General features: G+C 36.5%; 3 protein-coding genes across 6 annotated transcripts in view; 1 reads left to right on the top strand and 2 right to left on the bottom strand.

The window, feature by feature from the left end:
• The window catches only part of LOC106138350 (potassium voltage-gated channel protein Shaw), a 143,171-nt gene extending 137,621 nt beyond the window's left edge, over window positions 1-5,550 (bottom strand). The window contains exon 1 of the mRNA XM_013339478.2: window positions 5,269-5,550. Coding sequence (XP_013194932.1) covers window positions 5,269-5,312 — 44 coding nt within the window. The 5' untranslated portion in view covers window positions 5,313-5,550. The remainder of the gene's footprint in view (window positions 1-5,268) is intronic.
• A 7,028-nt stretch (window positions 5,551-12,578) lies between these two features.
• Window positions 12,579-17,210, top strand: LOC106137566 (uncharacterized). Of its 3 annotated transcripts, none has more exons than XM_013338412.2 (4): window positions 12,579-12,738; window positions 14,737-14,825; window positions 15,913-16,098; window positions 17,060-17,210. In XM_013338412.2, the coding sequence occupies exons 1-4, from the start codon at window positions 12,633-12,635 to the stop codon at window positions 17,171-17,173; spliced, it is 495 nt and encodes a 164-aa protein (XP_013193866.1). In that variant the 5' UTR covers window positions 12,579-12,632; the 3' UTR covers window positions 17,174-17,210. The 3 variants fall into 3 exon arrangements, with proteins under 3 accessions (XP_013193866.1, XP_013193867.1, XP_060804975.1); XM_013338413.2 differs by having other exon boundaries at window positions 15,913-16,127; XM_060948992.1 differs by having other exon boundaries at window positions 15,913-16,131.
• Window positions 17,211-17,375: 165 nt separating this feature from the next.
• LOC106140949 (serine protease inhibitor swm-1-like) lies at window positions 17,376-23,504 on the bottom strand. 2 transcript variants are annotated; one of them, XM_060948990.1, is made up of 4 exons: window positions 23,389-23,504; window positions 19,868-20,044; window positions 19,241-19,426; window positions 17,376-18,353 (listed from the first exon to the last, which is right to left on the bottom strand). In XM_060948990.1, exons 1-4 carry the CDS (start codon window positions 23,462-23,464, stop codon window positions 18,091-18,093), a joined length of 702 nt encoding a protein of 233 aa, XP_060804973.1. In that variant the 5' UTR covers window positions 23,465-23,504; the 3' UTR covers window positions 17,376-18,090. The 2 variants fall into 2 exon arrangements, with proteins under 2 accessions (XP_060804973.1, XP_060804974.1); XM_060948991.1 differs by lacking the exon at window positions 19,241-19,426.
• Between the last annotated feature and the right edge of the window lie 1,561 nt (window positions 23,505-25,065).

The raw sequence follows: 25,065 nt of genomic DNA, 5'->3' as shown, positions 1-25,065 counted from the left end.
ATGAAGGTCTCAACAGAATTTCGTTTGAGTCGAGACACCTTGCTACTAGTAAAATATACATACATACATACATAAAACACGCCTCTTTCCCGGAGGGATAGACAGAAACCACGTCTTAGTAAAATATTAAACAGTATTACTTGCTGTGTGGATCCCAGCACCAATAAAAAAATAATAGGACTACTCTATCTCCTTTCCACGAATGTCGTAAAAGGTGACTAAAGGATAGGGTTATTAACATGGGATTCTTCTTTTAGGCGTCGGGCTAACAACCTGTCATTATTATTGAACTATTTTAATTTCAAGTCTATAATATAGCCAAACAGCTGAACGTGGCGTATCAGTCTTTTCTAGATTGTTGGCTCTGTCTACCCCGCAAGGGATATAGAAGTGATTATATGAATGTATGTACTCGAAGAATGTGGGATCTGTGAAACGATATGGGTGTTTGTGGTGCCCGAAACTTTAAAATAGGACCACGCCGTATCTTTCCCATGGATTTCGTAAAAGGCGACTATGGGAAAGGCTAATAAACTTGGGATTCTTCTTTTAGGCGATGAGCTAGCGCCCTGTCACTATTTGAATCTCAAATCCATCATATAGCCATACAGCTGAACGTGGTCATTCAGTCTTTTCAAGACTGTTGGCTCTGTCTACCCCACAAGGGATATAGACGTGACCATATGTATGTATGTTGGATACAAGATATCACTTATTGACGCCACTTAAATCTAATTATAACTACCACCGCTTCCAAAGCGCATGTGTAGAAGTAGCGGCGGAACAAACTACACTGCAGCATTTTTTAAATATATCAGTAAATAATGATTTGGCAATGTTACCATTGGCACGCTGGTTTCAGTTTATTTTGATGTTTCTATTTGCTTGCGATAACTCCAAACGCAATATCGTATGTTTTGAAACAAAACAAAGAGTTTGAATGCCATAATAAATGGTTACTTTTGTACGATACTTTTAATAATAAGTTAAGTATTAGTAGTAGAGTAGTGATTTTATGTATGTATATGTATGTATTTAATACCTATAAGCCTTGTCACGTATGTTTGTATATTGTTTATTTATTTTAGTTTTATGTATGTTTATTATTATTATATTATTTCATATTTTGTGTAGGTATAAATGTATTTATTAAGTTTGGCCACACATAAAGTTCTCTGTCAGACCCAATGGTTGACTGGTAGATAATGCTTCTAGCATTAAGTCCGCCAATTGTGCTATACATTTGTATTTTATACTATAAAGTTTAAATAAATAAATAATAAACTTATTTTCTAGTAAAGTAAATGACCTCAATTCCCGCTACAACCTCTACGAAGATTCGTAGTCGCTACAAAGTTTCGTAGCGGTTGCTACGAGCTGAGAATGCTACAATTCTAAGCGTAGATGGCAGAGTTTACCGCCGCTATACGTATGTATAGAAATTGGTTCCCGGCACCAATAGAAAAAGGAATAGGACCAATCCATCTCTTTCCCATGGATGTCGTAAAAGGCGACTTTTTAGGCGATTCCTTTTTTAGGCGATGGTCTACCAACCTGTCACTATTTTAATCACGTCTTTATCAATGGTTTCTCTCGTCCACATTCCTTTTCTAAGTTTGGATAATTGTAAGGTTGACGTTGTTGAAGAAAATGCTGCAGTGCAGTTTGTTACCGCTTCTTCCACACTGACGCTTTCAACCAATGTTGTGAAACCACGATATGACAATTATTAAGTGATATTGAAGTGTCCCGTAAGAATGAATAAAAGTGTTGAATTTGAAATTTTGACAAAGTCGCAGTTAACATTAGTTTGTATCATAATTTAACACGACTCGAATAAGTTCTAAATCCACGTGACCAGTTAACACAAGCAAACTGAAATTCGCGCAACTGCTATGTAGTTAAACTTTGCAAATATTTCACCAAAGTTCGCGTGTGAATTTATTAGCGTCAAATGCATTTTGATGCTTTACCAAAATGTGTTGTAGGGTTCGTAAATACTGAAATAAGTGGGAAAAAAAGCCTAAACCCGAGTGGTGGTGGTCACAATTTTCCTTTTTCCGACGACATGTATTTGTAAAAAATTGGACGTGGACGTAAAAAAAAATTAGTTAATATTAATAAATTAAAGTACACAAAATAATAGAAAATCATTAAAAAATAGTGTAAACCGAAAAAATATAGTGAAAAAAAAACTATACATTGCCAGGAATCGAACTTGGGCACCCCGACCCTTGAAAACCGAACATACTTACCACTACACTATCAGAAAAACGATCGCACTTGCAGAAATTATTGACAACTAACGACCATCTTATATGAGAAAATAATTTTAGATGAAAATATGGGAAAAACTATTTTTTCCTGATACGAGACCCGACTTGAACGCATTCTTATCCCCGTATGCAACGATATGTCAAATTCCAACGAAATCGTTAAAGCCGTTTTCGAGAACAATTATGTATGTACATACATATATACAATTATTGTTCCTCGTTTAATAATACTAATAGAATTGAAATGGAACATCCAAGATACGTTCAGGCTTCTTCTTTCTAACGATCGATTAGTAAAACTTCTCACAGAATGAAAGACACGAGAAATTCTAGTTCTTTATTTCATTTAACATACACACACACACACACACAATCACGTCTATATCCCTTGCGGGGTAGACAGAGCCAACAGTCTTGTAAAGACTGATAGGCCACGTTCAGCTATTTGGCTTTAAGATAAAATTGAGATTCAAATAGTGACAGGTTGCTAGCCCATCGCCTAAAATAGGAATCCAAAGTTTATAAGCCTATCCCTTAGTCGCCTTTTACGATATCCGTAGGAAAGAGATGGAGTGGTCCTATTCTTTTTTGTAATGGTGCCGGGAACCACACGGCACACGGCATTTCATTCAATTCACACCAAATGACCAATCTCAGAGGAATCGCAATTAACTTCCCAACGTGCCAGGTATCTACAGGTTATCAAGGATTTTCTTTGGAATAAAATACTGAAGAAATCGCTCTCTTTGTTAGTATAGATAATAATGGAAGACTTTGTTAAAAAAATTTCATAATTCACGCTCTATTGTAAAAAGCTACTGCGATTTTAAAAAGTCTGAGAGTGGATCTTTGTACAATTCAGAGAAGTAATCATTGATTGATTCATGCTTTATGTGAGATATATCCTACTATCCTGCAAATATTATAAATGCGATACTTTGTGAGTGTCATTCTTTCACGAAAATACTACTCAACCGATTACGATGAAATTTGGTATGTAAGTAGCTGAAGACCCAGAATAACATATAGGCTTTTCATCCCGGAGGTCCCGCGGGATTGATAGGGTTTCCATGCGGACGAAGTCGCGGGCACAGCAAGACTTTTATAATATGTAAATTAATTAATAAATTATATTTAATTGCGTGCACAGGCGTTATGGGATTTGAACCTGTGTCGCCGATCAACGTCTTAAGTCAGGTAGGTACCTTAACCGTTCTACCACAGATTTTACCAAAGTATGCCGTAAGAACGCTTTACATTTTTAATCTCCAACATGTTCTCGTATCACACTTACGAGTACATACATACGTACATATGGTCACGTCTATATCCCTTGCGGGGTAGACGGAGCCAACAGTCTTGAAAGGATTGAATGGCCACGTTCAGCTATTTGGCTTAATGATAGAATTGAGATTCAAATAGTGACAGGTTGCTAGCCCATCGCCAATAAAAGAATCCCAAGTTTATCAGCCTATCCCTTAGTCGCCTTTAACGACATGCATGGGAAAGAGATGGAGTGGTCCTATTCTTTTTTGTATTGGTGCCGGAAACCACACGGTTATTATGAGTATACGGGTAAAAAGGAATATTTAAACATGGAAAATTGTGCGCCATTGTTTGTAAGCTTCAGTGGAAGCCTTCTTTGACTTATCAAATGTCTTAGAGCGAAATTATGTTGCTTAATATATACATGAGAAGCCTCTTCGTCTTGTTGAAGAATTAGCGGAAACGTATACCTATACAAACGTATAATCATGAATACAACCCTTTCGGAGGGGGTAGGCAGAGACGCCATTTTATTACTTCCATTCCTGTAGATTTTCTTAGCTAAATCTTATTTTCAGTTTTTTTGGCACTGTTAGCTTTGCCTACTCCATAAAGAATAAAGACGTAATTTATATGTATGTATTATAAGTTATGCTTACCTACTACATTACATACATATAGTAACGTCTATATCTCTCGCGGGGTAGACAGAGCAAACAATCTCGCAAAAACTGGCCACGTACGGCTGAATGATAGAATTGAGATTCAAATAGTGACAGGTTGCTAGCCCATCGCCTAAGAGAAGAATTCCAAGTTTTAAATCTTATCCCTTTTATGTATTAAAATAATTTCGTTAAGTTATTTATAAGTTATTCCATCATTACACAAGCTATAACATATGTACATTCGGCTTGATATATCTGTGTGATATAATTTACGCTTATAGTTTTGTGAACCCTTCATTTTAAATACTTCTGAACTAACCTTGTGTCAGAATATTCACGAAAGTCTTGTCGTTCATAAATTAATATTAGACATTCATACTTGTATATCTGCTGAGTCAACCTGCTTTCACTCATCCTCTCCACATGACCAAACCATCTTAACATACCCTTTTCCATTCCTGTAACTACATCTTCTTTCACATCACAACATTCTCTTATCACGATTAATATTAGAGCTTTCAAATATAAAGTGCAATTATATTTTGGGACTATTAAAGCCTTATTGCAATATGAGTTATGACTGTCAGCCTTTATAGCGCGTAGTAGTAATATATCTCTAAGTCACTAAGTCCTAAAGTTCAAAGTCAGTTTGCCCATGGTGAAACACCAAATTCATATGATAGACGTAGGTGTTATACAATATTGTATACTAGAGGCCGCCCGCGACTTCGTCCGCATGGAAACCCTATTAATCCCGCGGGAACTCCGGGATAAAAAGTAGCCTATATGTTATTCTGGGTCTTCAGCTACCTACATACCGAATTTAATCGTAATCTGTTCAGTAGTTTTTGCGTGAAAAAGTAACAAACATCCATACTGACATTCTGACATACTCACAAACTTTCGCATTTATAATATTAGTAGCATTTGAAATATGTCAAAACACCCAAATACTTCAAACTTTCTTTGTTGTAAGCTCAATCTGTATAATTCATGCATTTTAACGATGAAGGAATTCTATGTTCACTTAAAATCTTCTAGAAAAATATCGACTAACTCACCGAATACCACCAACGTTTAAAATAATCCGATTCTCCCCATCCATCGCTCACAAAATTTGTTCACTATAAATACTGCATTTAAATATCACACACAGCACTATCCTCTCACAGCCTAACGAAGTTCAAATTCAAAAACGGAACTCACATTTCGATTAAAATTTAAAATCGGCACTGGCAGTTAAGAATTCGAAATTGGAAAATGAAATTCGAAATTATTGTTTGTTGACGTACGTCAAAATTATTTTGCGCGAATCGCGGCGTTTTCGGCGCAAGAGCGACCGGGCGCTGCCGCCGACGATTTTACACTGGACCGGGATGCTGGAGTGGAGACGGACTTGAGAGGGGTTATATTTCCTCCCCCCACCTGTGGCCTGCACGCACTGCAGTCGACCCCTTTTGCGCCTTTCAAGTTTATCATAAAGCGTCGCTTTCAGTTTTTCATTAAAAATGCGGACTCTAAACAGGTTGTAACTGCCATTTTGTTTATTTAAAAGATGCCATTTTGAAATCATCTGGAAAGCTTTCCCATCAGGGGGATTTTTGTTTTATTGTGCTTGGTACAAAGATGGAGTAACTTATACTGTATATCGTATACATAGAATTATCATTTCGAATTCTATGCATAAAATAATTAAGACTACCTACATAGGTATATATAACTTTAATTATCAATTTCATTAAATTATATTTATTATAAATATCTTATTTAAGAACCCATACGATGAACTTTCGTCCAAATCCTTTGTTCTACTTGAGGGAACATTGTACAATTTCGGGACAAAGAGAATAACGCGTGACCTCAAAATTCAACTTTACAACAAAGGAAACCGCATCAGAAATCAGATTTTTATCAAAAGGGTGATTTAGAAAATTATTAAGAATTATAGAACATGTCACATCTACACCATTAGCGGTGTACACTGAGCCTTAATTGAGAAACCAAAATACAAAGATTGATTTAGTTCATATTTTAAATCCATATTCAATCATAGTTTAAATCCATCGAGGTTTTTAGATGACAAACACTTCCTCTCCCGACATGAAACCGGTACTAATACCAGGAGAGAGAAGATGCTTTTACGCGTTAAAGCGAAACCCAAGTTCAATTCTTGTAAGTACTTTACAACGTATCTTGATCAAATTAAGGACGTCCTGGTAAAGGGTCAGGTCAAGAGTACCCGAAACCGCCGAGCTTGCATGAAGAGTTATGAATGTGGATGAAGCGAAGGAAGTGTGCAGAGATCGTGGCAAGTGGAAAGAGGTAGTCTCTGCCTACCCCTCCGGGAAAGAGGCGTGATTTTATGTATGTATGTATGTATGTAAGTACTTTATTTTCGTCAATGTCAGCGCTGAATAAGAAGCTCGCATTCGGAAAAAAAAACCTAATAATAGCTTAATACTTATCTCATATATTAATACGAAGAGTAAACACGTTTGTTTATTGGCCAGTTTATTTGCTGCGAGCTGCCACGTGATTGGCTGACAAATATTGTGATAACGTTACGTCACAGAGTCAACAAATCCTGTTTTATCTTAGGGAAGTATTTGTTTTTTATTATTTATTCTTGTGAGCGAGCTTAGAAATCCGATCACAAAAGTATGTATGTAAATTATCTTAAAGGTCTTCTCATTTAATATTTTGTACAGTTAACTAATTTTTATTTATTCTAGATGGAAAATAATAATGAAATCTTAAGAGGATAAACATCCGCTTACTTAATACCCAAAGAGGTTAAAAAACTTTATAAAAAGGACAGGACCCCCTGTTCATAAGTAATTAAGCAATTGACATACATACACGTCTTGCGGGATAGACAGAGCTAACAGTTTTGAGAAGACTGATGGAATTGAGATTAAAATAGTGACAGATAACTAGCCCAAATTTATTAGCCTTTCCCTTTGTCGCCTTTTAAGACATCCATAAGAAAGATATAGAGCGGTCCTATTCTATAATGTTGGGAACCACACGTCACTTGACCTTCATAATAAAGTACTTATATAGTTACGCAAAATCTGGGACAATAATACGAATGTTCCCCAAAATTCCCACAAAAACGCTACTCCAGGAAAAATCTAATATCATCATTGTGAAATGATCCAAGTTTAAATATGAGATGGAGCTGAAATCACACAAAAACACGAAGCGATCTTTACAAATGCTTCCATATCGTAACGGTTCGGATAACTTTTCACTAACAAAAGAAAATTCTCTGGATTGCATCACAGATAACGTAAGAAATAGATATGGCAATAAAATCAAAATATTGGCTGTTCTTTTTCTCTATCCTGTTCTTCGATCGAACAATATAGTACCTGGGTGACCGAGCGGTGCTCGGTGGACGTCAGGAAAACAATAAATATTTAATGGACAAATTACACAGTCCATCTTTACATCTAAGTAAATTTGAAATATAACGAGATACTAACTCAACGATATTATATTTTATAAAAAATACTTCTATAGTAAAACAAAAAAAAACAAACAAAATCTATTAAAAAAATAAAGGTAAGTATAGTATATAGCTGGGGATCGAACCCGGGTCCTCAGAATTGAAAACCGATCGCTCTAACCTCTACACCAACACAACTACTTGCTAAATTACAATCATAACATAAATAGTTACTCTCCACTTTCTACTTTATCAAAAACACTGACATTATACAGGATTTATACTTACGGTTATATGTTGGATTTGGGATAGTTTTGGCTGTGCATGGAGTGAGATAAACATAATTAGGTGTGGGTTTAGCAGAGGGATGTTATGCCTAATAAAACCCTCCGGTTTATTTATTCAGTTAGGTGGGAAACGCAATGATACCAAAACATTAGTACCTTGTATAAATTGTAGTCTATATGAATATGTACCAAAATATATGTTTGGTACAATTTTCTTAATAACATTGTTCAGTATCGCTTTATTACAGGAATACTTTCAAAAGTGCCGTGTGGTTCCCGGCACCAATAAAAAAAATAATAGGATCACTCCATCTCTTTCCCGAGGCCTTAAAAGGCGACTAAGGGATAGGCTTATAAACTTGAATTTTTTAAAATTGAAAAGTAGAATTTTTCAATTCGAACCTTGTTCCTGAGACTAGCGCGTTCAAACAAACAACACAAACTCTTTAGCTTTCTAATATTAGTAGGCGTTTAATTTTTCTCTATATAAAACTCAGTCTGCCTTTTTTTTCGACGACCTTAAAATAATGGTAACGATAAAACTTAATCGACAAATGCCAAGCCAATAAAACGATAATAAGTCACGACTGGCTGGCTTTGCAACGTCTGTATTTTTGTTGTCTGTATTTTAGTGCCGTGTGGTTCCCGGCACCATTAGAAAAAAGAATAGTACCACTCCATCTCTTTCCCATGGATGTCGTTAAAGGCGACTAAGGGATAGGCTTACAAACTTGGGATTCTTTTTTAGGCTATGGGCTAGCAACCTGTCACTATTTGTATCTCAATTCTATCTTAAAGCCAAATAGCTGAACGTGGCCATTCAGTCTTTTCAAGACTGTTTTCTCTGTCTACCCCGCAAGGGATATAGACGTGACCATATGTGTGTATGTATGTATGTTTGTATTTTTGTAAGCTGGTAACACTACAGCGAAAAAAGAGTGTTATGATTCTCAATTCTATCATTAAGCCAAATAGCTGAACGTGGCCATTTAGTCTTCAAGACTGTTGGCTCTGTCTACCCCGCATGGGATATGGACGTGACCATATGTATGTATGTATGGTTCTCATGTTGGTACAAACGTCAAGAAATTAATGACTTTCATTCGATGTTTTATTAAATTACTTCAACATTTAGAGTAGGAACACTATTCTTATGGATGTCATAAAAGGCGATTAAGGGAATAGGAGCAATGTCGTCTAGAGCAAGCTTCCATGCTAGTCTGTTTGCAAAGCTTGAGTCCGCTTCTGTCTACCCCTTAGGGGATAAAAAAGTGAATATATGTATGTATGTATGTATATACTTCAACTTAAACTAATTTTACCTAAATTTGAAATTCCATCAGAATCATTCACAAACAACTTTTCTTCAATTATTAGACAAAACTTATAGCTTGTAAATGTCAGTTACCATTATGGCATTAAATCCGTACTAATATCATAAATGCGATAGTGAGTTTGAAAGTTTGTTTGTTACACACAGTTAAACCACTGAAACAATCTAAATAAAATTTCGCATACATATAGTGTGGTATAATCTATACTAATATTATAAAGCTGTAGAGTTTGTTTATTTGAAGGCGCTAATCTCAAGAACTACTGGTTCGAATTGAAATATTATTTTTGCGTTGAATAGACAATTTATCGAGTAAGGCTAGGCTATATAACATCACTCTGCAACTATAAGGACCAAAGAAATAATGGAAAATGTGAAAAAAACGGGGAAAATTATACATTATTGAGGGTTTCAATGATGCCCAAAATAACTATTCCACGCGGACGAAGTCGCGGGCACAGCTAGTATATATAATATATACGGTAAAAAGTAGTTAAGTAAGTAGTAGCAGTTCCCGCTAAATTTACGAAAAACCATTTGGAGGTAGCGCTAAAGTCGCGCTAAACAAAGCCAAGGTTAAAAGCAAGTAATATGATAAACCTTTTCTCATAATCCCCATGAATCAATATTCAGATTTTGTATATCCAAAAATAGTTAAATCCTGTTTAGATACTGAAAATATAACCGATCTCAGACGAACTAAATATAAACTTCGAAGGTTCCAGAATTTTCAGCAGTGTCTGCGGTACAGAGAATCAATACGATCAATTAGATGCTCAAACATCAAAGGCGAATTGCATCATGTCATAACACTGTTTCACGTCGATATAAAATGTGTTTTAAAGGTCAGGACCGTTTTGCACATCATCTTCTTCCTCCTTGCATTATTCTCACTTCTAGAGAGGAGCCTGAGTTGATTCTGGATAAGTCAGGTCTTAAACGAAGTGACGCCCGTCTGACCTCAACAATCTTTTACAAAGACCTAACCTATATTGGATCATGGTTATATTTTGACCTGAATGTGGAATTCTTCATAACATTTGTGCCTCACTGTGAGAGGAATTTGGTTAGCTATCAAACTAATGTAATTATTTCAGAAAAAGTGAGTAGTACATGGACGTGGTAGGATTAGAACACAGTGTCGTGTGATTTCCGGCACTTAAGGATAGGATAGATACCACTCCATATCTTTCCCATGCGTGTCGTAAAAGACGACTAAGTGAATGGCTGATAAACTAGGAATTCTTTTTGTAGGGGACGAACTACCAACTCGTTAGTGACAAGTTTGCATCTCAATTCCATCATAAAACCATACAGCTGTTCAGTCTTTTCAATACTGTTGATTCTGTCTACTCCGCAAGGTATTACATGTATATACATATAGCAAACATACATTTTTGCTACTATTTCACACACCAGTCAAACATTTTCTGACTGTTGGGATCGTTGATCGAAATTCACTGTACCGAGAAATACCTTTTTGAATATGGCGACATCTCTAGGCCAAAAGTCAGAACAACCAATCCCGCGACGCTGTCAGTCAAAAACAGCGAAAAAGTCTAAATCGCGCAAACAAAGATTTCACGGATTGGAGCATATATACAACAGCCGATGCAACATCGTCTGTCGCGCGGTTCCCCAGACATCACACCTAGCCTGGCGGAAGATCTCTCCTCTAGTGGTGGTCGAGTCGAATCATCGCTCCCGCTACAATTAACAAGAATACTTTTCTTGTTACATACATACATATAATCACGTCTATATCCTTTGCGGGGTAGACAGAGCCAACAGTCTTGAAAAGACTGATAGGCCACGTTCAGCTATTTGGCTTTAAGTTATAATTGAGATTCAAATAGTGACAGGTTGCTAGCCCATCGCCTAAAAGAAGAATCCCAAGTTTATAAGCCTACCCCATAGTCGCCTTTTACGACATCCATGGGAAAGAGATGGAGTGGTCCTATTCTTTGTCTATTGGTGCCGGGAACCACACGGCGCTTTTTTTTCTTTTCTTGTTAAAAGCCCGAAACGGTCCCGACCTCGCTCGCTTTTTTATTTTTCATCCATTACCGAATGAGGAGTCTTCGAGTGGGTCGTTCGAATGCAACAAAAACACAAATGTTACATCGAAAAATGTTGCAAAATTAAATTGAAACGTATGTTACATACATATAGTCACGTCTATATCCCTTGCGGGGTAGACAGAGCCAACAATCTTGAAAAGGCCACGTTTAGCTGTATGGCTAAATGATGGAGGTGAAATATTTCAAGGTCAAGATAAAAAAGAAATAGCTCAAAAAATATGCCCTAAATAGATATACATATATAAAAAACAATATTACAAGTTGCAAAGATAAGATTTACCGCAGATAAGTTGCGAAATACCAATGTTGCATCTTATATTGATATTGAAAGATCTTATCTCATTTTGTAGATATTGTTTTGTTCCCTTTAGAGCTGCTGATTTTCGTTCCACATCTCGATATTGTATGGATTTTTAAAGTTGTTTTCATAAATGGCGACTAAGAGGTACGCTGCGTCTACGTCTACGTCTGCGTAGCACGGTTACCCTACGACTAAGACTACCGACATCCAACACCATTTTTACTCCCACTCTTTTACTGTACAAGCTGTCCGTCTATTGAATGCTCTCCCTGTCGATATCAGTAAAGCCCAGACTATTGATAGTTTCAAAAATCTCGTTAGGTCTCATTATCTTTCTACTCTATCCTAAGTATATGTTATTTTTATGTATTTATCTGTAATTATGCGTATTTGTATGTATTTATATGTATTATATACAGATATATATTATGTATGTATTTTATTATGTTCAAACATTTATTTATCTTGCTCTGCGCCAACGCCAATCTCCTGTTTGATTTCCTTCCACCCAAAGGTTGACTGGAAGAGATTGCTTTAGCGATAAGTCCGCCTTTGTACCATCTATATCTGCTTTGTGTTGTTTTGTATGTTTTACTCTTATGGTGCAAAGAGTTTTATCTATCTATCTACGCTTAAAAACTTGGCATTCTTCTTTTAGGCGATGGGCTAGCAACCTGTCACTATTTGAATCTCAATTCAATCATTTAACCAATAGTAATGTAATTTTAATTTTATTTTCAGCTCTTGATTTCAAAGCGATTGTCATCTTTGCCCGAAACTATGCAACTCAATAGCAAGCACTTCACTATAATTTTTACACAAAAAAAAAATAAAGAAAATTTCCAATGTACCAGATCAAAGCGGAACACACCATCATTTTGTTCCCAGATAAAATCAGATATGGCGGACGAATAAAGAATTTCAGTTATCTTTCGACTTCTGTATCAAGTGTTTGGCTAATTTCTTGAAACGATGCAAAAATTACGGTGTCTCATACTTCTAAGTGTCGTGGTCAGTGTGGTAGCCGCACCAAAGTTATTCCACTCGGAAAAATTTAGAATCGGCATTGAATATGAAAGTAAGTAATCTTCGTCATCTTCATTCGTTGTAAATTGACGTCCGGTGAAAATGCTGCAGTGTAGTTTGTTCCGTCGCTTCTTGTACACATGCGCTTTGTAAGCGGTAGTAGTTATAATTAGATTTAAATGCTGTGACGTCAGTAAGTGATACCTTGTATCCAATTTTGAAAATAAATTTATTCTATTCTATTCTATTCATCCTGGCTATAGCCAGAGTTGCTCTGGAGAGCAGCCCGGGGTATGCCCTTGACCATGGATCCTGGATTGGGTGAGTCAGGTTTCAAACCTATCTCACACTAATGTATACATAACTTAGAAAAAAATCATTGTAGAAGAATCCCAAGTATCCTTTCCCCTTGTCGCCATTTACGACATGGAGTATCACCGAGGAGTGGTCCTATTCTTATGTGCAAGAAACAACGCGGTACTTATTTTGAAGTCGAAAAATAAACCTAAATACCTATTTATTTTTCAATCTCCGTTCATTCGCTAAAAGTATAACTTAGTAACTTGAAATTCATGAATTTAGAATGAGTTATATCTCAACGAGGAGATAACATTTTATTGTCTAAATTACTACCAAACTTTTCTGCAGTAAGAAAATTAAATTTCATTTTAATTAACCGAGCATGTATAAAATGTTTCTCTTGAAGTAAATAGAATAAATAGAATTGCATTTAGAACATGTCTGCGTATTATGAAAGTTTATTTTGTCTCATACATACTTATGGTCACGTCTATATACCTTGTGGGGTAGACAGAGCCAACAGTCTTGAAAAGACCGAATGGCCACGTTCAGCTATTTGGCTTAATAATAGAATTGAGATTCAAATAGTGACAGGTTGCTAGCCCATCGCCTAAAAAAGAATCCCAAGTTTGTAAGCCTATTCCTTAGTCGCCATTTACAACATCCATGGGAAAGAGATGGAGTGGTCCCATTCTTTTTTGTATTGGTGCCGGGAACCACACGGCACTTTTGTTTGTTTGTTTTGTCTCATACTTGAAAATTTAATTTGGTCGGTATCTAAAAACCAACAAATATTGCATTTAAAGTACTGAGAGCTTATAATAATACCCGTCTTTCTTGTTAATTTAATTATTCCCTTGTTATAAGCCAGCTGGTTCGCTAAACAGAAAATTGCTAACTCTATTTACATGACTACTTCCTGACGCTTCTGTCTCGTGGCAATTTCTAATAAAAGTGGGAATTCATAATAAAATATTGACTAATCTTTGTTACTCCTGAAAATCTATCATAATGTCGGTCTCAGATTTTACAAAAAAAGAACATACATACATAAATTTGGTCACAGAGCCAACAGTCTTGCAAAAACTGAATAGCCACGTTCAGCTATTTGGCTTAATGATAGAATTGAGATTAAAATAGTGACAGATTGCTAACCCATCGCCTAAAAAAGAATCCCAAGTTTGTAAGCATATCCCTTAGTCGCCTTTTACGACATCATGGGAAAGAGATTGAGTGGTCCTATTTTTTTTTCCAATGGTGCCGGTAACCACACGGCACAAGTGGGAATTTATAATAAAATAATACCTATAACCTTTGTTACTCCTGAAAATCTATCATATGTGGGTCTCGGATTTTACAAAAAATAAGTATAACAAATTTGAGTTTGAAGTTCAATTTAAAAAAAATAAAAAATAATTATATTGTTTTTAAAACAATATCCTGACCTGACGTTTGATTTTATGACCTTTACCTGGAGAACCCTGAGCCCAGGTAACTCAGGAAACTCTCGCCTTAGGAGCACGGGTTGGGTAAGTCATGTTTTTACACAAAACGACTCCCGTCTAACCTCCACAACCCTTTCAGGGGAACCTAACCTAAAATGGATCACGGTATTAGCTATACTAGATTTATGTGCCTATTTCCTTAGTCACCTTATACGAGATCCACAGTAAAGGGTCGGTAGGTGTCATTCTAAAGAGCTGGAAACCACACGGCAGATTGATGATGATACTATTATATTTTTATTCAGACTCTTTACCGATGTACGGCGGGTCAGACAGATACAGGCACAGGAATAACTACGAGCCTTTCTTCGTGACGGTCACAGCTACAGCAAAGGTTAGTTCATCATCATCATCATCATCATCATAAAAGTCATTAAATGCAGTAAAGATGATGTTTGAGTCTGTAGGTATTTATATATGTATATATTTATTTGTACGGTGTATATATTTATATGAGTATGTTATTATGTTTGTGTATATATGTACATACATACATAAAATCACGCCTCTTTCGCGGAGGGGTAGGAGACTACCTCCTTCCACTTGCCACGATCTCTGCATACTTCCTTCGCTTCATCCACATTCATAACTCTCTTCATGCAAGCTCGGCGGTTTCGGGTACTTTTGACCTGACCCTTTACCAGGACGTCCTTAATTTGATCAAGATACGTTCGTCTAGGTCTTCCCACCCCGACATGTATGTAGAATTATATAGGAAAAGGATTTGTCATACTTCTATTCAAGTGACTCTCCTTTTAATTATTAAATGGTTGACTGGAAGAGATCCCTTAATGGGATAAGTCCACCTTTGTATATTTTGTCTTACAAATTTACTGTATTTTTGTGTTCTCTCGTATGTACAGTAAAAATATTAAAAACAAACAAACAAAGATATTTTTTGTAGATTGATTGCTAACCGATGGTTTTACGGTGAGGAAAAACATTGTAGTAAAATTAAAAAGTCATCGGATAGTATTCAAACTAATGTAGGCCTACATAACTTATGCATAATTACGAAAATGTTCATTATAAATAGTCATTGGTACAGCGAAGGAAGTATGCAGAGATCGTAGCAAGTGGAAAGATTTAGTCTCTGCGTACCCCTCCGGGAAAGAGGCGTGATTGTATATGTATGTACATGACCAAGATGGGATATGAATCGGTACCTCATACGTTTACGCTTCGTGATTTTCACCTCATCAAGATATTTGATCATTTGTATTTAGGTATACATCTTACATATAAAATTTTCGTCTTATTTATAAAATTCTTATGTCACAATGTTCGTTCCCGTACTCCTCCGAAACGGCTTGACCGATTCTCATGAAATTTTGTAAGCATATTGAGTAGGTCTGAGAATCGGCCAACATCACTAACATCTCAAAACAACGTTTGCATAATACATATACTTATCATTTCAGGATGGCTTCGTCATCACCTACTTAGACGTGTCAGCGACAGTTGATGACGGAGGTGAAGTGACCTTCAACATGGTCAGAGGTCAGACCGGGTCAAGGAGCATGGTATTCCAGCTGATTTCCAACCATTCAGACTTCCTATCATACTCCTATCTGACCTACGGCATCAGGGAGGAAGAGTACAGAAAGGTGACCTCAGTTTCCATGGGCATTTATGGGTAGGTTAGTTAAAGATGGCGGTTTAGACAGAATAAATAACAACATATCCGTTTTTTAGTTGAATCTCAATTCTATCGTTAAGCCAAATAGCTGAACGTGGCCATTCAGTCTTTTCAAGACTGTTGGCCCTGTCTACCCCGCAAGGGATATAGACGTGACCATAAATGTATCTTTTTAAAATTAAAAATAATATTAAAAATTTGTCCTGGCATTATTAGGCAATTCAATTGTCATCTCATTATTTTGTGTTAATTTTTAATGGTAAGTACATTACTTTCCCTTAAACAGTTTTTAAAATCTTTCTACTTTTTACGTTACCTTTTCCAACTTTCTACGTGGGGTCGGCACAGTACCTATGTTAGTCTTTTCCAATTACTTCTGTCAATTGCCATCTCACTGGTCACTCCCTTTCTCCTTATACTATCCTTTACGCTATCCATCCATTTCTTTTTCGGTCTTCCCCTATTCCTTAACCTTTCACTTCCATATTTAAGGCTCTTTTAGTAACATGACCTAATCTTTTTCTACTATTGTTGATTAAAACCTAGATTATTAATTCACTAGCGACACCTAGAGATTGGATACTATTTTAAAAATATATTTATTGGTTTGGTAACAAGATTTTATGTCGCACGCCATCTATGTTGTTTAGTCAGCACTATTCATAAGACAAAAGTCGTGCATAGTATTTCAAAATTACGCCAACTGCCATCTGTCGCAATTGACTAACACTTTTTAAAACTCATGTAGCAAGAAGGAAAATAGAAGCAAAGCAGTGCTAAAGTTTAATGCCTAAATTAAATTATAGATGGAGTTACTATGTACATTTTTTCATTTCAGTATTACAAGACAAGTTTGTCTAACTTTGTAATATTTCTCTCACTTTCTTTTCATAAGTTTTTATCTATTTACTTATTTCTTTTTTTCACAGATAACCAATATAATTACACTCCCGATGAATGGGGTAAAGAAGACGACGAACAGTTGTTTATTATTATTTATTTTTTCTATATTTTATTCCGTTCATAGATATATTGTATTGTAAGATAATTAAACATGTAAAATTAAAATTTTACTCTTTCTTTATTACTTTCATGGGTCATAGAATATAATCAAGAATAAAAAAATACGTTCCATTTATTTTGTACATTTGTAAGTATTTTTTCTCCAAATAATTATAGCGTGAATATAGAAGAATAGTTTTAGTAAAAGAAAGGTTCATTTCATAATATTTATTTTCAGCCCTTTGTTTAAAAGTATTTACAATATTTTACTGGATAATATTAGAAATAAAATTATAATGAGCCTTAAATTCTAAATTAGTTGTTACTTGTCTCTATATATTATTGTAAACTTATTCGTGAACATAAAGTTCTAACTTATTTCCAAAGTATAACTAAAATATATTTATTGATTGATATGAATTACAACATGCAATGAAGACAAATAATATTTGTTTTACACATTTTACATGTTTTACACATATAATATAAATATGGTTACACATTCACTTGCCTGAATATGAAGGTTTCCTCACGATGTTTTCCCTCATCGTAATAGCATCGGTTACCACTCAAACTAATGTACATAGCTCAGAAAAGCGTCCTTGGTACTGGGCCGAAGGAGGACTTACTTAAATTATATACCTATGTATCTAAAATAGATTATTACTAACAAAATAATGTATTAATCTAATCTATCTAATATATTTAAACGAGCAATTCTTGTATATATATAATCAGGATCTCGAAACCGGCTCCAACGATTTTCATGAAAGTTACAGATTAGGGGCTTTACGGCTCAAGGAATCGATTTATCAAGGTCCTAGGTTCGAGAAAAGCTCGGTTCCCAAGATATATAAACATTTTAAAAGCCGCGTTTTATGAAACTATATCAGCGCCATCTCTGGTAGAGCAAAGCTCGGTCAACCAGGTACTAAATCTTCGAGTAGTTAATCTTAACTCAATTCGCTCCGTTCACACTAGACAAGTTGATAATTCTATTGATCACATTGAGGTACCTTCCCAATAATCCAGGGTCGGTGCTGTTACCTTTAGGGCACTTATCAACACTCACACAGTCTCCATTATCATTGCGAAGTAACCCAGATGAGCAAATGCACCCCCCTTGGCAGATTTGAGTGCAAATTGGCTCTGGATCAGAACAAGATGGTTCACAGTTGGCTTTGCAAATGTCGTAGACTTCGTTTTTGTTGAAGCATTGTTCTGAAAGATAAAATATGTTGGCTATAGTTAGTTAGTTACTATGGTAAGCAGTAATTTGGTAGTAGACTGACTGTTGGTGTAGCCCTAAGGTCCGATCTCCACAGACAGTGAAGCCATCTATACTAATATTATACAGCTGAAGAGTTTGTTTGTTTGAACGCGCTAATCTCAAGAACTACTGGTTCGAATTGAAAATTCGATTGCGTTGAATAGACCATTTGTCGAGGAAGACTTTAGGCTATATAACATCACGATGCAACTATAAGCAAAGAAATAATGGAAAATGAAAAAAAAAAACGGGAAAATTATTCATCCTTGAGGGCTTCAATGATGCCCAAAATAACTATTCCACGCGGACGAAGTTGCGGGCACAGCTAGTCTCAAATATGTTTATAATGATTGTAAGGAACACATTTTTTGGAGTTACAAAATATTGGAGTGTTGTAAGCAGCCGTGTGGTTCCCGGCATCAAAAGAAATAAGAATAGGACCAGTGCATCTCTTTCCCATGGATACCGTAAAAGACGACTACGGGATATGCTTATCTACCTACTTGTATTTGGGATTGTTTTTTAGGCGATGAGCTAGCAACCTGTCATTAATTGAATCTCAATTCTATCATTGAGCCAAACAGCTGAGCGTGGCATTTCGGTCTTTTAGAGGCAATTGGCTCTGTCTACCCCGCAAAAGATATAAACGTGACTATATTATATGTAACGTAAATCTGTATAAAAATATCAAAAATTTTACATACAAAAAAAGAATCTCCAAGTTTGTAAGCCTATCCCTTAGTAGCCTTTTACGACATCCATGGGAAAGAGATGGAGTGGCCCTATTCTTTTTTGTATTGGTGCCGGGAACCACACGGCACTCACTCAAAGGTCTCACCTGGTGGACATTTGTCCAATGTGACACAAGTGTCGCTGGCCTCATCCCTGACATATCCAGACTTGCAGAAGCAACCCATGCTGCATGCTAGTCCACAAACGAGGGGGTCAGGGTTGGCGCAGGTACCAGGGCAAGCGGTGCCGCATGAGAGGAACTCCTCATCGGCTCCGCAAACCGGGTTTTTATCTGATGATAACGATTAGGTAAAGAGGTAGTCTCTGCCTACCCCTCCGGGAAAGAGGCGTGATTTTATGTATGTATGTATGAAAACGATTTAATTTGATGACAAGCTCTGAGCATCTCTTTCCCATGGATGTCGTAAAAGGCGACTAAGGGATAACTTGGGATTCCTTTTTTGAGGCGATGGGCTAGCAACCTGTCACTATTTGAATCTCATTATTATCATCAAGCCAAAAACGTGAATATGGACTGTCCTGTCAGTCTTTTCAAATCTGTTGTCTCTGTCTACCCCGCAAGGGATATAGACGTGATTATATGTATGTATAAAATTTATCTATAAATAAGTAGTGCCCTTGCACTTTAAGTTAAGTTTTATTCTTATTTTCCTTGATGCAAATAAAAAAAATTGTATGTATGACAGGTTGATGTCCAAACGCCTAAACTTACCACCAATACATTGGTCAGCATTAACACATGTTCCGTTCACGTCCCTCAAAAAGCCGGTCTTGCAAAAGCACCCTTCAACACAGTCGTCTGAACATGTCACTGGTCCTTTAGGATCTGTGCAGTTGAAGGGACAGGCAGAGCCGCAGAGCAGGTACTCCTCGTTTGCTGGGCACTCATCTGAAACAAGGTATTGATATAAATAAATGATTATATAGGAACGGGACAAATTACACAGATTGAGTTAGCCTCGAAGTAAGTTCGAAACTTGTGTTACGAGATACTAACTCAACGATACTATATTTTATAATAAATACTTACTTATATAGATAAACATTAAAGACCCAGGCCAATCAGAGAAAGTTCGTTTCTCATCATGCCCTGGCCGGGATTAGAACCCGGGACCACCGGTGACACAGACAAGCGCACTACCGCTGCGCCACAGAGGCTGAGATATTGTAAAGACATAAACAAAGATGTGCCGTGTGGTTCCAGGCACCAGAAGTGCCGTGTGGTTTCCGGCACCAGTACAAAAAAGAAAAGGACGATATACATATGATCACGTCTTTATCCCTTACGGGGTAGACAGAGCCAACAGTCTTTAAAAGACTGATGGTTCAGGCCACGTTCAACTGTTTGGTTTAATGATAGAATTGAGATTCAAATATTGACGGGTTGCTAGCCCATCGCCTTAAAGAAGAATCCCAAGTTTATACGGCTATCCCTTAGTCGCCTTTTACGTCATCCATGGGAACGAGATGGAGTGGTCCTATTCTTTTATTCTTCTCTTCTTATTTATACTTATATTGCTATTCTTTATGACATGAAACGGGATAGCGATAGTATATCGCGCGATAAAAATCGCGTAGCGCGTGCTAAGCTACGGGGCAGCTGACTGAAAGTTAGTATGTAATTTATCAATATCTGTGGTTTGTACAATAAACATCACATTTTAAAATTAACAACGTAATTATAATCTTTCATTTAGTCAGTAAATGCTTAGGTATTACAATTCAAGTCAATTAACTTGATTAATTATAAAATTAACAAGAAAAATAGCCAATTACACACTTCACTGACTTTTATTAGGCCAAAGAACAGCCTTCGGGTAAGACGCAACAAAAAATCGTTATTTTTTTTAAGGAAATGAAATTTTGCGTTTTACTGTTTTGTATTATTGGGATCAGTGACAGCGTTTTACTTAGTAAGTATACGAAGAAGACCCTAAGCAATACTACATGCATACATTTAATCACGTCTTTACCCCTTACAGGGTAGACAGAGCCAACAGTCTTGAAAAGATGGATAGGCAAAGTTCAGCTGTTTGTCTTTGGATTGAGATACAAATAATGATAGGTTGCAAGCCCGTCGCCTAAAAGAAGAATACTAAGTTTATAAGCCTATCCCTTAGTCACCTATTACGACATCCATGGGAACGAGATTGAGCGGTCCTATTCTTTTTTTATTGGTGCCGGTAACACGACAGATAGTAATTAATTCTTCTGCACTGACGCTTTGGAAGCGGCAGTAAACTTAGTTTTTATTTATTTATTTGACATCAACCAATGTTTTGAAACCAAAAGGTACGAAAATTATTAAGTGCTATGAAGTATCCCACTTGAATTTTGAATTTAGAGATGTCACTAATAAATAATATCTAAATATATACGGGACAAATTACACAGATTGAGTTAGCCTCGAAGTAAGTTCGAGACTTGCGTTACGAGATACTAACTCGACGATACTATATTTCATAATAAATACTTAGATAGATAAACATCCAAGACCCAGGGCAATCAGAAAAAGTTCTTTTCTCATCATGCCCTGGCCGGGATTCGAACCCGGGACCTCCGGTGTCACAGACAAGCGTACTACCGCTGCGCCACAGAGGCAGTTCCTTTAAAATTACACATAGTGATTACTTCAACGATTGACGGCCTCTGTGGTGTGTATATAAGTATTTATTATAAAATATAGTATCGTTGAGTTAGTATCTCGCAACACAAGTTTCGAACTTACTCCGGGGCTAACTCAATCAGTGTAATTTGTCCCGTATATATTTATTTATTTTAAAGGAACAAAGTGCCCTCGTAGGGAGATTCACGTCGCATGCGCATTTAATGACGAGTCGAGTTGTTGGCAATCCGAAAAGAGAATATCGAGAATCGCAACCGGACCAAAGAGATTGATGCACTGCAAATCTGGTTGCTTTTGCAAGTAAGTATGTGTACATTCATGGGAATGAGAGTGTTACGAACTCCTTAGAGTGTTCCGAACTCCTTTGTAAAGGACAAACATTTTGTAATTTAAAATAAGAAAAATAAATGACAGTCTGTGTTGAGCGTGCAAATATTTTATTATTTTCAGCATATTTCCTATAGAGAGGGAGTGGTCTTTTTTTTTTAATGGTGTCGGGAACCACACGGCGACTAGTCGATATTTTGAGATTCTTTTTTTAGGCGATGGACTAGCAACCTGTTTGAATCTCAATTCTACCATGAAGCCAAACAGCTGAACGTGGCCTTTCAGTCTTTTCAAGACTGTTGGCTCTGTCTATATTAGGGATATAGACGTGATTATATGTAGATATGTATGAAATTTCTTTAGAAATAAGTACCTAATGCCCTTGTACTAAATTTCTCTATATTATAAGTTTAATTCTTATTTTTCTTGATGTACATAAATATATAAAAAAATAAAAATATGTATGTATGTATGACAGGTTAATGGCCCAACGCCAAAAAGAAGAATACCAAGTTTATTGCCATTCCCCTTTATTCCCTTTTTTTTATACACATCAATTGTTTTTTTTTATTTATGTGGTTCCTGCACCTATAGAAAAAAGAATAGGACTACTCCATCTCTTTCCCATGGATGTCTTAAAGGGCGACTAAGAAATATTTAAATATCAATTCTATCAGCTGAACGTGGCCATTCAGTCTTTTCAAGACTGTTGGCTCTGTCTACCCCGCAAGGGATATAGACGTGACCATAGGTATGTATGTATCAATTGTTTTCTTTTTTTTTAGGAAAGGTTACGTGCGATCTTTTCCGGGCGGGGACTGCATGATGGCCACTTTGTGCCGGGACAGGAGGCTAGTCAGCGTCATAGTCAACTTACCCACGGATTTCCCGGAATTATTTGACTGACTGACCAAGTGAAAGCCTAGGTTGGAAGTGTTCTCCGATGGTTCTCCTAGGATTAGTTCGACGATACATTTTTCGTCGAAATAATTTTTGCGTCGTCGTTCGCTAAGCCTACTTTATTAAAATGTTATATATAAAATTCTCGTGACACAATGTTCGTTCCCGTGCTCATCTGAAACGACTTGACCGATTCTCATGAAATTTTGAAAGGCTACATTCAGCCGTATAGCTTTATGATAGAATAGAGATTCAAACAGTGACAGAGTAAGCCCATCGCCTACAAGAGGAATCCCAAGTTTATAAGCTTATCCCTTGGTCGCCTTTTACAACATTTATCGGGAAGATATTGTACGTATTTATGTTATAAATAATCTTACCTTTCGTTATGAAAATACCAGCCGCCAGGGCTATCAGCCCAAAGAATATAATCACAAAATTTTCACACTTTGACATTTTCAAATAATATTATCAGAATTCGTGCACGACTATCAAGTTATCTAGACGATATGACTCGATTTCATTTGACACAACAAACTGACCTTCTTACTGGTTGAATGGTCAATATAAATGATATTGAACAAAAAAATTGTGCCATCCTTGAATGCGTCAGACCGTATCTGCATTGAAAATTGGGCAAGCGCGAGTCGGATTTGCCACGGAACCCATCCTCGCTCACGATATGTCAGATCTTGCAAATCTTGTTTGTCAATATTTGTCTTCTTCCTCCTGGCTTTTAGTCCTGGTTGCATCCTAATCTCTCTGGAGAAGAAGCAGGGGTATGCTTTTGGCCATGGATCCTAGATTGAGTGAGTCAGGTTTTTACACGAAGCGGTTCCCATCTGACCTCCGCAACCTTTGTAGGTAAATGAATGAATGAATGAATTTTATTTATATAAGTAACAAGAACTCATTTGTATTAGTAATGCTTACAAACTATGTTAGTACCTAGGGACAACATGATTTCTAAAACCTAACCCATATTGGATCCATGGTTACACATACAGTTGCCTGCAGTGCAGGTTTCCTCACGATGTTTTCCCTCACCGTAATAAATCGGTTAGTATTCAAACCAATGTACATAACTTCGAAAATAGTCACGATATTTTCCCTCAGCGTAAGATCATCGGTTAGTATTAAAACTAATGTACGTAACTTCGACAATAGTTATTGGTACAAATACCACCTCGGGTATTTGAACCTGTGCCTTTGAGACAAACTTTATCATTACGTCGGATATCTACAATACCCACATGAACAAGATTTGAATCGAAATATTTTACTACCTTTAGAAAAGGGTAATAAATTGTAGTAAAAGTGTGATGTAATGCCAAATTCTGACCCCACCGACCGAGAGTAGAGAGAGAGTATTTAGAAAATAATAGTACCTATTTTAAGGAAGGATTTCTAAAAATTCCCACAGGAACTGAAATCAACAGGATCTTTCGCTAAATACAGATCCGCGGGCGTTCTTTAGTATTAAATCTTCAAATATAATTCCCTCTGGAGCGAAACACCATGTGGATATTTTAAGTCTTTTTCTTAGATAATTCCATTCAGGTTAACTAAGGTAGGCTCCCAGTCTCTTACAGAATGTTAGTTCTGTCTACCCACCCCGTAAGGAATATAGACGTAATTAATTCGAATGTCGATAAAAAAACACACGTTCAGTGGATTCCACAGACAACCTTTGACTCACTGAATCCTAAAAATAGCTGCGTTTGTGCAATTTCAAAAAATCTATTGCGTAATTTCGACTATGTGACACAGATTGTATTGTTGTTTTTTTTATTTCATTCATTCGTTTTTGTTTGTTATCTATGGTCAATTTAATTTTGACAGAGACGCTTCAGTGCATTAAAAATTTTACTACTGCATAACGTTGTTAGTCGCCAGATAGTACATTGAAAAAAATCTAAAGTTTTGGGTGAGTTAAGAAAAAAAAACAGTAATGTATTTTGCTTACTATATTTATTTAATTACGACGGCCTCTGTGGCGTAGCGGTAGTACGCTTGTTTTGTGACACCGAAGGTCCCGGGTACGAATCCCGGCCAGG

The sequence above is a fragment of the Amyelois transitella genome, chromosome 17 (genome assembly GCF_032362555.1).
Source record: "Amyelois transitella isolate CPQ chromosome 17, ilAmyTran1.1, whole genome shotgun sequence".
Lineage (NCBI taxonomy): Eukaryota > Metazoa > Arthropoda > Insecta > Lepidoptera > Pyralidae > Amyelois > Amyelois transitella.
This window is presented reverse-complemented; position numbering and strand designations above follow the sequence as displayed.